General features: G+C 40.3%; 1 protein-coding gene across 1 annotated transcript in view; it reads right to left on the bottom strand.

The window, feature by feature from the left end:
* Positions 1 to 14,021, bottom strand: part of ELOVL4 (ELOVL fatty acid elongase 4) — a 34,016-nt gene extending 19,995 nt beyond the window's left edge. Inside the window, exon 1 of the mRNA XM_062608258.1 lies at positions 13,550 to 14,021. Within this exon, the coding sequence (XP_062464242.1) occupies positions 13,550 to 13,691 (142 nt within the window). The 5' untranslated portion in view covers positions 13,692 to 14,021. The remainder of the gene's footprint in view (positions 1 to 13,549) is intronic.
* Positions 14,022 to 14,291: the final 270 nt, after the last annotated feature.

Raw genomic sequence — 14,291 nt, forward strand, 5'->3', positions numbered from 1 at the left:
TTACTAACTTACTTACTCAGTTTCAAATCAGTGCCATTCACTATTTTTACTGCACAGAGAGCATTACAAAACCAATTTAATTTCAGTTTACTAGGCAAGCCTGCTTGTCCATGTTCTACACAGAAAACACAGTTAAATGCAGACCCTTGTTCCAAACTTTTTTTTGGATACCCTCCTTCGAACCAAGATAAATTCACTCTCAAGTCATCTTCTTAAGTGACAAACCTCCCAGGCTACTCCAATACCCTCATCCCTGCCATCCCCAACCCTGTTCCAGCAAAACCAGCGTAATTTTGTGTTCTCTTTACTAGCTGGAGCTGATGAACACAAATGATTTTTACAAATTACAGAAAACTGTGCTAGCTTAAGGGGACATATGAGTGTATCAAATCCTGCAGTACTTTGCATGCAATGGGTACATTATTACCTGAAAGGTGAAATAAGCTTGAAATAAAAAGGCCAGATCCCCGAATTAAAAAATCCGTCCAACTGCTTTGAAGCAAAATGCCCAGTGTCTTTACCTGATTAGAATTGACAGAGACTGACTGAATCTTTCAGGAGATTAATGTGGTTGTCTTTCAAATCCTAAGACCCAGATTCTAATTCAATCACAAAGAAAATGTCTGTTGTGATAGCACAAACTGCAGTATAGTGTTTTCTTTTTTGATAAGGTGGGAAAAGCTTCACAACAAATATTTGAGGTTGCAGTCAATAGTAAACATGAATCCAAAGCAGAATAAGGCACCTGCTAACATGCTTCTGCTAGGAAATTACTGTTATATAAGGGAAGAATATGAAATATTTATATACACAAGGTTTTCCTGCCATTTTGTGTATATACATTTTAAAGTTTCACATTGCAAAGACAGGAAAAACATCTATATTTTATATATGTATATAAATAATAAATAATTTAAAATGTCCTGAAGCACCTGCCCTTGCAGGATCTAATTCTTCACATGGGGCATTTAACGGGAAACACATGAGCGCCTCAGATTTCTTCTTCCAAAGAAAGAAGAGCAGGACCAGTGAAAAGGACTGAATGTCCTATCTCGTAATGTCCAAAGAGGACATAATTAACCTACATTGAAATATGGAAGACAAATGAAGATAAATTTTGGTAAGTAAGGCTGCACTGATGGTGATCTATAGTTAAAATCCACAATAAACTTCTGTGAAACATACCATGTATTACTATGCAAATACTTCTGTTTAATGTGGTTCAGCATTTTCTTTCCAGTAGAGAGGATCTGAGATGTTACATTTCCTATGTATTATTGAGCCTATGATTTATTATTTTTAATTTCCTCAAGTACAAACTTTAAAAATAAGCAAACAGATGCATAGCACAGTTGTTCCTAGATTCATCAGAAATCCTGAAACAGTGTAATAGTGATGATCTCTGCTTTTAAGATTAGTTTTGAAGAAAACATTACATAACTAAAATATATGACCTGTGAAATTACCTGCATTTCGGATCAAGATCAGATTCAAAATCAATACTTAGTCTTTATTTTTACTTTAACAACGTATGTATTCCTTGGCTATAAAGTCGCTACTCACTAATTTATCTGGAAAGCCTTTCAAAGTTATTAATAGCTATTGATACTATTCTCAGCGCAAAGACACTTACAGTGCCAATCCAGCACATCCATCTGTCCAATTACATTTCTAAAGACACTGCAGAAATTGTGGTGACTGTTTAAAAGTGGTTGTTAACAGTGAGAGCTCTCTGCAGATCACGCTGTTTATTTTAAAAAGAAGTACTCTCAAAGCCTCATCTCAAGAAAGACTTTTTTAAGTGAGAAAAATTTTAATTCCAAATTATAAGGTAAACCAGTGCTATCTAACTGGAAGACTGTTTTATGGACTTGTCCCGGGTTCAGCTGTAACAGTTATTCTTCTCCTTCCTAGTAGCTGGTGCAGTGCATGACAAAACTACACTAGTTTAACTAAGAATCTCCTATATCTTGTTAGTTCCAATAGCACTATAATGGAAGGATATTTTAAAATGAAAACATGCATCAGAGAAGAAAATGTGTGAGAAACAACATCACACACTTTAAATGTTTACAAAGCTTCCAATCAGATTCCTTTGCAGTATTTTAGCGCCTCCCCCTGCCCTTTTTCTTTCTGGTTATGGGTTAATATTCTACACAACATACTTCTCTTTCTGCATTTTTATCAGAAATAATGGCCCAGTCCTGCAAAAATTTACAGGTGCATAAGGTCCACTGTGGCTATACCACCAATGCAGACTGGCTCAGTTGGAAGCAAATGTGAATAAGCATCTTCATTAGACCCAGGCTTTTAAACTAAATAAAATAATGCATGAGAATTTGCTACCAGTTTGTAGATTCCAAGACAAAGCTCAGTCATTGACTAACTGAACCCTCAGAACATACAACTAGAAAAAAAGCAGAAGCTATAAATTAGTACTCAGCTAGTTACATGGGTTGCACAACTTGCAACTGAAGATTTTGAGCAGTACCATTGCAGAGTCAAAATTGAAAGGCCGTACATCTTAGGATTGAATACCTACAGATTTTTAAGTTTTCTATTCACTTATTACCATTTTACTAGAGCAGTTTATATGGCCCAAAATGAATGATACTTTTAAAGGTCTCCAGTATTTGAATTAACTTGTTTGCTTTGATGTTTCATTGCACTTTAAATATTCATTATACATATTGCACTCTAATCCTCAATTATCACAGTTTATCAAGTTTATGAGAAATCTTACAATAGAGGACTGAAGCTACAACATGAGCTAAAATAACAGGCCTATAACCTCACTTCTGCTTCAGTTGGAAGTCTATGCCCTCCTAGGAGGGACTGTGCAGACAGATTGATGCAGGAAAGCAAAAGGACTGGTACATAAGGAATGTCCAGTTTATGCTTCTTCCTCACTTTTATCTCTTCTATCATACTTGGCAATGTCTGCAGTCTATGGGTATTTCTAAGGAGTCTGACAGGGTCAAAGATTCCTATACCTAACTCAGGAACATTGCAATAATCTACAAAACAAAGGCCACGGAACTTCTCTTAACCAGTTCTAGCTAAGAGATCTTCCTTACAAGAATTTCCCATTTTACTAAAGGACACATCTTTTCAGAGGCAGAAAACCCAGTAGAACACACAACAGCTTGCTGTAAAGTGTTACCTAGACCCACTAGATAAATTTGCTCCCTAAATCAAGGAATAAGGATTAAACTTCAACCAATTTGTGATAATTTTCTCTGCTAGACTGACGATCTTTCACCCTTATTTCTTCTCTAGATATTCTACAAACAGTTATATCAGCCCCTGAACTTGCTTGACAAGGAAAATTAACTATACCAATCAAGTACCTGACAATTTCCCTCACAGAAAAACTGTGTAATACCACAATGATGTCATGTCATCAGTGGTAGTTATGACTGGCAAGATCAGAAAGAGGCGGAAATGTTATGGGTAAAGCTAAGGATGACATGCACATGATGCTATACGCACAAAAGTTTCCAAAATCTAGCACAGAAAAGCACAAGAGCTGGCCTGATCTAAGCATTTTTTTAATTTATTTTTTTAAATACAGAACAGTAGAAGGAAAACATGTTTACTTTGACCTTCAGGAATGAATGGAAATATCTTAGTTAAGTATTTTGTCAATCCTCAAGCTTTAACTAACCAAGAACAAACTAATTTGTTTGCACCAATACCAGGAGACATCAAAATTTTATGACAAAGCATTGTCATTTTAACAAGTTATAAAACACCAAGCCGAGATGCAATATTCGGTCTCAAGCATAGTGAATAATGAAAGCATGTACTCTGAAAAACAGAACTAACCCTACAGATTTTAAAAGTTTGCAGATGAAGCTGAACAGATCCTGCTGCACTCAGAAATAAGATGCCAGCTCCAAGGAACTACAGACAAGACTAACAGGTACTGCCTATAACCAACTGTGGCTTTGTTTTAAATGTCAGGGCTTTGTAATTGGCTGTTTATTGACTAAACAACATATGCAACATAAAATCAAAATACCACACAGCTAAGAACATCCCCTACAGCTACTAAACACCTGTGTAATATGCATGTGTTTCATAAACTCCCATTAAAGTAACGGGAATGCCTAATCCCAATTTGCCGTTAAGAGGCCTAATTTATTTTAACTAGTATTCCTGTTATTCTAACTAGCATTCCAGTCTTCTTGGGACTCCCATCATTCAGTCACTGATACTATATTGTCTTTGTGCCTGTGCACAGCAATTCAGGATATCCTTGTTTCAAGACAAGGATAATAATGAAATTATTATGAAGTTCAGGAGCCATTTCAATTCACCATCTAGTCTCAGGATTTTCAAGTCTAAGAGGTCACCTCATTCAAGTTATTTTTTATTTACCTTCTCTGTTGATCATAATTATTTGTAAGGACAATGCAAATACTCTGCTTCAAGGAATAATAAAAATATAATCCTCACTGAAGCTTACACAAGATTTGCAAGGTAATACGCCCTTCAGGCTCGTAGCATTCTTCCATTTGTCAGATCTTACTTTTGCAAGCAGTACAGAAGCAAGATGAATTCCCAGTCCAGTGAAACCTACATGCCTTTTCTTAAATGTTACAAGTTATGGAGTAAACAGGTAAGCAGAACAGATAAACAAGCAAAAAAAAACCCCAAAGCCATGGAATGCACTTCTATGAACCAGCTGCAGTAACAGGTGATCCAGCCCATGTCTTTGTATTTCTTTAGAAAGAAAAGTGCTCCATAAAATACACTTCAACAAAATTTCTCCTATAGTGTTTTCTTTATTGAAATTTTTGTTCAAACTTTTGGGGTCTTAGCCAAAACTGTATTTGTGAGCTCAGACTGGAGATGTCATTACTTCCCCAAAAGCAGAGGGTACTATGAAAATAATTTCAGGGATATCAGTAAGCAGTAATGCAAACACAGGATTTATGCACATTCAACGGTGCAGTAACAGATTAGACTACTGGCCATCTAGTACCATTCAGGGTTCTGTAATGCTGAAGTAGGTGACCACAAAAATAAATCTTCTCAAAGCTAACATTCTTGAAAAACGTGGAGGATTATTAATAAGTTTAATAATAACTGCAAGGCCTTATTCACTGTAGAGATGTGTTACATACTCAGCATACATGGGACAGCAAGTTCAACACAGATACATGTCTTCCTAATTTGCTAACACAGCTGAAGGATATCAATGCTTAACTACACAGCAAGTGTAAACCACTTGTATTGCTGTTGTCCTAACAGGATATACCAGACAGTTACTTGAGAACATCTGCAAGGAGCTGCACAGAAATCTCTGATGAACTACCTGTTTTTTCCTGATTGCATCAGCATGAAGATGCTGCTCATCAATTTGGTTTTACAGAAAGATGAAGTGGGATTTCTGTTATTTCTGTTTCCAGTGAAAACTACAAAAGGAGTTATTGGAATATATTTACTCCTATGTAAGGTTCAGGGGCAGAAGTAAAATTTACAGTTGTAAGGTGCATTAGGTCTTCTGGTAGCTTAACACCAGTACATCAGACAAAGCCTCCAAAGAAAAATAAACACCACAAAACATTTAGAACTTAATTCCTCAATGTGCCTTCAACATTTTTACAAATGGCAAATCTGGTGGGGTAGAGAGGATGACAAAAAACACACCACAAAAAAAAACCAAAACAAACAAACAAACAAAAACCTACTTTTGAAATGTTGATTTTTAAAATATGAACTGAATGAGAAAATGTTCTTAGCCCCCAAAGATGACCAGAATGATCAGTGCCTGAATCTTTCACTCATTAGGTATACAGAAGCAAAATCATCAGTTTGGCAGCTAGATAATGCCATATCCTAATGAATGCTACAATTACATCTCTTCACTTCTACGGTCATGTTACCTTTCATGGTAACATATGGCTCCCATACCTACACTTCTCCAATGGTTTCTGCATTCTCACTCTTGAGTGAAAACTCATGGATTGCTGAAACCAAGTTAGACAGAACAGAAAAAACCTGACCTAAATATGAAAACATTTTGGGGTACTCTATCTGTAAGTATTTCTATTGGGCACATCTGTTCTTGGTAAACCACTAAATATTAAATGCAAATCCAGACAATATTAAGTCTCATACTTACAGCCCAATTTATCACTTGTATTTCCTTTTTTTTTTTCTTCCCCATTTAGAGTATCTTAAAACATTTAAAAACAAGGTGTTACAAAGATGCTCTAGGGGTAGAAGGACATAAAATCTTGTCTTAAACACAAAAGGTGAAAGAAATGGGTTACAAATTCCCTTCTTCCAGCAACACTCTGTGAGCATTCAGAAACCAATAAAACAATCTCTCATACTTACTATAATTGGGAGAGGGAACAAGGAGATGATAAGTAAAAACACCATGGACAAGAATGCAGTCTGAAGCATAACTACAAGAGCAGGAAGAAGATACTTTTGAGATACTGCACAAACCAAAGAGGAATAAGAAAGTGGAAATAAAACAACTAGTCAGAAGTCCACGATTATATAACTGAGGAATACATGTGGAAGGTGAATAGATGGAGTGAAACTAGGGAAGAATCTCATGGTACAACCAGATACAATGCCACAGAGAGACAGAATACTCTGGGCAGGAGTTAATGATCAAACCACTGAAATTATTCAAGTACATGAAGAAAGGATTTGAGTTGCAGGCACATAAGCAAGTTAACCTGACACGACCAAGAGCAGTTAATGCCCACAAATGTGCCATTATCTTTCATCAAATGCAAACCAAATTCATGTAACTTATTCCCCCTCACCTTCCATGAGACAAAGGCAAACTAGCTCATACTTATCTTGAGATCCAAGCACACACAATGGAAGTTAATTGCTTTAAAGTGTTACCTAGACCCACTAGATAAATTTGCTCCCTAAATCAAGGAATAAGGATTAGGGTTGCATTCAACATGTTGCATTTAATTCATCTCTAGGCTTGCCTTGGAGCTACTTACTGCTTTACCTACAGCCTAGGGTACAGTCCTGAAAATCCCCACAGAGCTGACACTTAAGTCTCAGCAGACCTTGATTTCAGAGCTGCCTTAATTTATGTCCTTAAAATGCCACAAGACCTTGAAGTCCATACACTCAGAAGCACTTTTTACAACATTGAGCACAGCTGTACTCACCTGCCACCTAAGCAAGACCCAGAAGCTACGTATTCCACATCTGCATCTTCCTAAAGGAGGGGTCAGTCAAGATAGTCCCCCACACAAGAGTTCCTTATGAAATGGAGTGGTAGCTTCAAGCTTGTTTTTGAATACAGCCTGAGAAAGCAAAGCCTTGTCATATAACAGTTTACTGTCAGAGTAGCCCTACTTCATGGATCTGATCTGCCCTTAAAAGTCCACTGTCCCAACTTCCGTGCTCCAGCCACACTCCACACACACCAACACTCTTTAAAAAAACACAAACTCTCAATTCTTTTTATGGCCAATTATTTTTAGCTAAACAGACTCTCATTTACCTCCACTTTTTCAGGACATTCATGTTTAGCCCCATTTGCCTTGCCTCAAAAACTCTTCAGTACACACAACAGCCTTGCCCCCAACTCCCAGTCCTGCATCCTAGCAAATTCTTCCTCCAAAAGTTGTCTCACAGTTGAAGCCTCTCCATTCACTCACCTTTTATTTAAGTGCTCCCTTAATCCTTTCCTTGTGAATAGAGTAACTCCAAAAACCTGTCTGGACTGGCAAAGGAAAGAGCAGAGTCAAACCTCACCCACTCCTCATGGCTCCTGATCTAGAAGACTTTAAAAGGAACTACATTCTATGTTTCCTACATCTTCCTCTACCAACTGTCCTTACGAAAACTTTGATAACCTTTCCTGGTTGCACAGGATAGCAACCAGGGAATGAACTGAATGCAAACTCTTCTTGTCTTCCATAGCTATAACCACAGCCCTGCTACATGTCTCTTCACCCCAAGCACAGCATAAATACAGAATGACTACCATGATCAACTTCTAGTCATGTTTCTCCAACTAGAGATCTAAGAACAACTGTTAAACCTCTGTGCTCAAACAATTTACCATAACCAGTGCAGTCCCCAGGAAGAATGCATCTGCTTCATGCTACAAATATTTCAACTGGTCAAGAATCCTTCACCTTTTGTTGTAGTATGTGGCTCCAAGACCACATTCTGATTTGCACCTCACTAACGGCATGCAGCCTGAGCTGAGAAACATGATCTGCAAGAACTCTACTACAGTAATTTTAAACATCTATTAATTTGGCCTTCTGCAGTAGGTCGTAGAGTAATGCAATCAACTTGGTTAAATTCTGCATAAAGCAGTTTTGCAACCTTGCTCCATGGAATCTGCCTTAAGAATATTAGTAATATCTTACTTTCTCCAAAGATTTCAAGACATGCTATCTACACAGCCTTAAAAAGGATTTTCAGAAATTATGTTCTTGCCATGTTGTCCAAACATTTCCTTTTGATTCTGGAACATCTGCTGATTACTGTTCACATAGAAGTTCATATCACATTCTTGCTGGTGCTCTTTGAAGAATTTCCATGATGAGAGTTGCACGTGAACACCTACAACTCCATCATTTTAGAAAAGAGTCTTCCATTCACAACTTGGCTCCTTGTCCGCAGCGTTAGGTTTGCTTCAGGCTTCTCCCTCAGACTTGAATTCTTGGAACCTGATGATCAAAAAAAATCTCTAAGTAGACCTTTCTACTTCAGTACTGTACTTTTCAAACAATGTCTTCATTGCCAAAGGTGCTTGGTATCTGTTTTGTTCTGATTATGTCTTTTGAGTTCCACAGTCTGATAAAAATCTTCTGGTGACAAAATGTGGGTAGAATTTCCCTTAAACACTCAGCAAACTGTCTTCAATACCAACAGCTGTTTTTTCTTCACAAATAAAGTCCCTCCCTCCACTGGCAGGCAGTTAAGTGGAATGCTTAATGAAACAAGTGAAGTTGGATGCTCCTAGTGCTCTGTGTGGTTGAGAGTAGGCTCATAATCTAGCCTTTAACATTCTTCTGTAATCAGTTTCTCCAAGTGCTGCTTCTGCCACAGGTTTTCTGCCACAAGACAGCCTAACCCAGTTACACTAGCAACCCCATTTTCTGGTGTGTTTCTTCCTGTCTAATCCTTGTGCTTTATGCAGATGTGGTCAGATAAAACCAGATCAAAACAAATTTTCTTCTTGAGGGACCAGTTTATCTGCAAGACAGGCATCATGCCAAATCATCAAGTCTGATGTTCAGCCAGAACTCCAGAAGCTTACGAACACATCCCGAGTTGTTTCTGCGAAACAGACTTCATGAACCTTTGTCTCACCTTTCGTACTCTCTCCCCATCGTCACCCTCAGAAGAACTTTCATCTGGATTCTATTTGCTTCCAGCTTTGGCACAAATCCTCAAATACAAGGTAGTACTTGCACTCAGGCTGTTCTACTAACCACCCCAGTGAACTTTCCTCAAGGATAAAAATTCAGGATCCTTTGACCACACTTTGTTTCTTTTTCCCTCCTTTGTTATCCCATGCAGAAACCATGTGTCTGCTTCTCCTTCTGTTTCCTGGACTGAAAAAGAAACCGAACCTAAATTTCCTAACCATTCTTAACTTAGTCCCAAGATCTTCTGGACAAAAACTTTTATGGCAATTTGAGTTCTCATGGAAGCTCCTCCACTGATTCACTTTTAAAGAGAGAAGATGTAAGTTTCCCCTCTTCCCCATCCTCACTGCCTTATTCTGACCCAACTGATAAAAGCTATGACTGACATGGCTCCTGAACAAAATAATATGTTGAAGACTATTCTACCACTAAAGTGAAAGTTTGCATCTTTCTCCTCTCTCCTTTCCTCCTGATGGAAAAAGTCTGTAATCTTATTAACTGCAACAGCTGTAAATAGTTGCTGTTCCAAAGCAGTCCCACGTGGCTGGGGATGGCCCTACCTCCTTTCAACTTGGAGGTCCAAGAACACCCATTCTCACTCAAAGTCTGCAAAGCCTTTGTTTTTTTTAGCTCAATACTTTCAAATTAACTAGTTCCTCTACAGTAACTCTTTTCAATGCAGTTTCACAAACCTTTCCTTTTAAAGCCACAGCCTCCTAGTCCCCCTCCCCAATTGCAAATGTCTCTTCACTCCCATGTTTTGAGATTTCCACATTCTTCTTTCCTGGATTGTATCCTGAGTTATTCATCTTAATAGTTCCCCTGGACTCAGCCTGGAACCTCCCTTTAAGTCACTTGCTCAGTCATCTAATCATGCCCTTAATCCTTTCTGGCAGATCTAACCCCAATCAGCTACACGAGCTGAGAGAAAAAAGGAAGCACTGCCCTACCTATTACATGTAAGCGGTCCCATACCCTTACAGAAATAATGGCATGGAATTCCTTGATCATGTTTTCTCATAGGAACTGTTCCATCGACCACTTTTTTTTCTCCCGATGACCACTAAGACCATATTTTTGTCTTTCTGTCTCTCCTTGAAATGTATGGATTCCTAAATGCTTTCCTTCAGCCTTTTCAGGTGAATATATAGTTACAATAGATTTCAGGTTTTCATGAAAGGGGTAGTCAAAAAAAAGGTAGCCAAGGAAGGAGAGGGGAAAAAAAAGTAATTTTTCAACAAATTAACACATAAAATATTAAGCTAAGGCTGAGAATATATTTGATAATACATATGCGGAAAAAGTCATGGAATACTGTTATTATACCCAAACTCAAAAGTTAAAAAAACAAAACAACAAACAAATCAGCTTTAGATAGCAATGCTTAATGATACAAAAATTGTGATATCATTAAAAAAACCCAACAAACAACCCAGTTAGGCTCATCAGATACTCAAGTCTTTTGGGGTTCTTTTTGGTCTCAGAAAAGGTCAGTTACTTTTTAAACAGCACAAAGCAGGGGAGGAAAAAGACTGAATCTTTACAGAACCAAAATAAAGCATCACAAGACTCAGTGGGATGTTCTGGCACAGTTCTACACAAGTCTCATCATAGGAGCACAGGGTAGCAATAGAAAACACCTACTGGCAGGACCATCCTGCTGAATACAAAGAACAGGGCTAAACACAGACATGGGTGTCCAATAAAAAATTGAAGGGAGAACTGGAGAGAATGAGTAAATTTGGGTTTATATGAATGAGAAGGTTTTGTGTAGGAGTTGTAGTGGGAATAAAGTTTCTTCACATTTCATTGTGTAATTTTGCTGTGTAGTAGTGTTTCAGTATGATTTATTGTGTAATGCTATTGCATGGCATCATTTGTTGAGCAACTTTGCTGCGTGGTATAGTTTTTTATTTAATGATATTGAACATTAGGCAATGGTCTTGCACACCATAATTTGTGTTTTCTGTTGAGCAACATCACTGCCATAGTTCTTGACACAAAGCTGAATTACATGAGTTCAGGATTTTAACATATATTTACTCAGATGGCAAATAGACTATTTTTTTCTGAATGAAGACACATGTAGAAATGCAGTAAACTGAGCAGCTATTTAAGCAGAACTTAGAACTTAAGATACGATTTCATTAAATAGCAATGCAGCACTGCCTCAAAAATCTACCTTGTAACTTATTTGTGTGATAATGTATTTTCCCCCATCTGTACTTGACTGTAATAACTACCGGAGGACCTTGTTTTACATACTACTGGGTATAAATAAGAACAGTAACGTGCTTTTGATGCAACTTAGGCTCTACCCAGAACTATCCTTGCAGGGACCTGAACAAGAAACTCTTCACCTCTTATGCAAAATGCAACTGATAACGCAGGATTCCACTGTAATGAAGTGAACAGCAACACTACTGAACTTAGAGGAAAAGTTTAAAACTATGCATAAGTATATTAGTAAAAGACTTGAGCATATTTTAGATGCCACCATAGTATCATCCTACTATTGTGTAACATTCTCCAAAGAAGCAGGATGAAGAAATAAGTTTGTTCTATATGTAGTAGTACTGTAACTTCTGTATCTTTACATTCCTTACATAAACTTGCCTTTTCGTCCCTCTTTTTCTTGTCTAATCATTTTTGCCTACAACAAATGCTGTTTATACACAAACTTAAATAACATGTTTGAAGTTCTGGAAATACATCAGAACTTGAAGTCTTTTTCCAGACAAATCAAGTAATACTTACAGATATCAACTCTGTACACACACCTATTTTTATATCTGTCTGAAAATGCTACTGACTGGCCACAACAGCATCTTTTCATGCATTACCTGTCAGTCTATGACCAATCGTATGTTGCAAGAGGCAGAGAAAGAGAGCAAACACTGGCAGATTACATTGCAGTGCTGCTGCAAGCATTTTTATTTCATCTCATATCCTGGCAGGTTTGAAATACAGAATCAAAAAATATACACGAAGACTTATTTTTCATAATATGGCAAAACCTAGAAGATAAGCTGGGAAGGCAAATTGTGGAGAAAAGTGAACTCCATCTATACCATAAGATTAATTTATTATCTGACAGATGGCAGAAGGGAGGGGAGTGGAAAAGACTGCCGATGCAGTGAGATTCCTGGCTGTATCGAAGGCCCTACATTCTCACTTATCATACTACCACAAAATACGTTCACAGTTACATTCACTCCAGAGTTCTGCTCCATGTACTTCTAGGTTTAAATCAAAAGAACCTAGACCTCATCACTGTGTGGGCAACTGAAGAGCTAAGAACACATCCAGAGAAGCGATTCTTCTGTTAATTGCCCACGGCTACTCACAACCATGACTACGAAAGCTGCGACTCTACCGTACTTGTTTCTTTTGACTAGGGAGAGAGTCATTCACGCTGACCAACACTTCCAGAGCTATTGGTCATCGTAGCAAGTTAGTATCTCATTTGCTGTCCCAGCACTAAGCGCTGCTTTTTCACATTTCTCCATATTCCAAGATACTCCTTCAGCATCTTCCACACTGCAGCCATGGGGTGCCAATACATAAACGAAGCATATTAAAAACAGAAAACAGCAGAACCGACCCAACACACTTAATATAAAAGAAAGGCGTCTGCATTCACGGTAACAACCGCTTCCTCATTTAGTTCGCTGAGCTCCACGCAATGCTGTCACAGGACTCCCACCTGCCACAGAAGCCAAAGGCTGTCTGAGCTCCAGCGGGAATTATGAGAGGGCCTCGCGACATGAAACTCCCGTATGAGCACCCCAAGGCACACTGCAGAGGGGAAACCGAGGAGCGACGGCTCCGGGAAACCGACTTCGCCAAGTCCAGCCCGGAGGGACACCCTCACCTTGCCATGAAGAGATGCCCCAGCACCCCGGGCCGTTACACGGGATTAAGGAGATAAAACACACAAAGCACCAGAGCACACCCACAGGGACGAGAGGCCGGTGCGGAGGCGCCCGGCCGCTCGCCGTAGCCCCGGGCCGGGGACCGCCCGCCGCCTCAGCCCCCCTCGGAGCGCGCCGCGTCTCCCGGGAGACGGAGCCATTTTGAACCGCAGCGCTTCAGTGACAGCGGGGCGGGGGGCGCCAGGCACGGGCGATGGCGATGATGGCGGGGCCGCACTGGCGCGTTACCTCGGATGCTCCAGGTCCAGCGGTAGAACTCGAGGGTGTCGTTCACCACGCTGGACATCAGGCCGATGGCGCGGGGGGGCTCTGCGGCGGCGGCACCCATAGTGAGCAGCAGCAGCAGCGGCGGAGCCGGCAGACCTGTCATCGGCGCGTGCGTCCGTGCCTCTGCGCCGGGGCTGCTGCTGCTGCTACCCTTCTACAGCGGGGGATGTGATTTAAATCTCTATCTCTCGGTATCTTCCCTCCAGACTCCGCCTCGCTCCCGTCACCAGGTCCCGCGCCCCGCGGGCAGGGAGGAGGGAGCGGAGGCGGGAAAGGGAGGGATGGAGGGAGGGAGGGAAAGAATGGCAGGAGGCAGAGGCCGCGGTTCCGCAGCACCGTGCGCGGTGCGGTGCGGTGCGGATCGGCGCGGTGCGCTCGCGTCACGTGACCACCCCCCCTCTGCCCGCCGGCGGCTGCCCGCCGGGCGCGCGTGGCCGGGCCCCACCGCGCAGGCGCAGTGCGGGAGGGCGAGGGGAGCAGGTGCGGGGAAGCGTCGGTACCTCAGTGCGGGAGCTTTCTGCGCCCTCAGTGTGCGGTTGGGGTGGGAAAGAGGTGCTTATTGTCCTCGTGTGCCTTTTGTTTTAAAGGAGATCTGACCAGACGGGGGATAAACATTTCACTCATCTTTTATTTCCTTTATTCCTTTTCTCAGCAGCTTCTGTTTTTCTTCTTCTCTGCTCCCCCTGTCACTCCCCCTTGGTGG

This window comes from Pezoporus occidentalis, unplaced genomic scaffold (genome assembly GCF_034315485.1).
Source record: "Pezoporus occidentalis ecotype Australia unplaced genomic scaffold, CSIRO_AGI_Poc_V1 ctg13, whole genome shotgun sequence".
Lineage (NCBI taxonomy): Eukaryota > Metazoa > Chordata > Aves > Psittaciformes > Psittacidae > Pezoporus > Pezoporus occidentalis.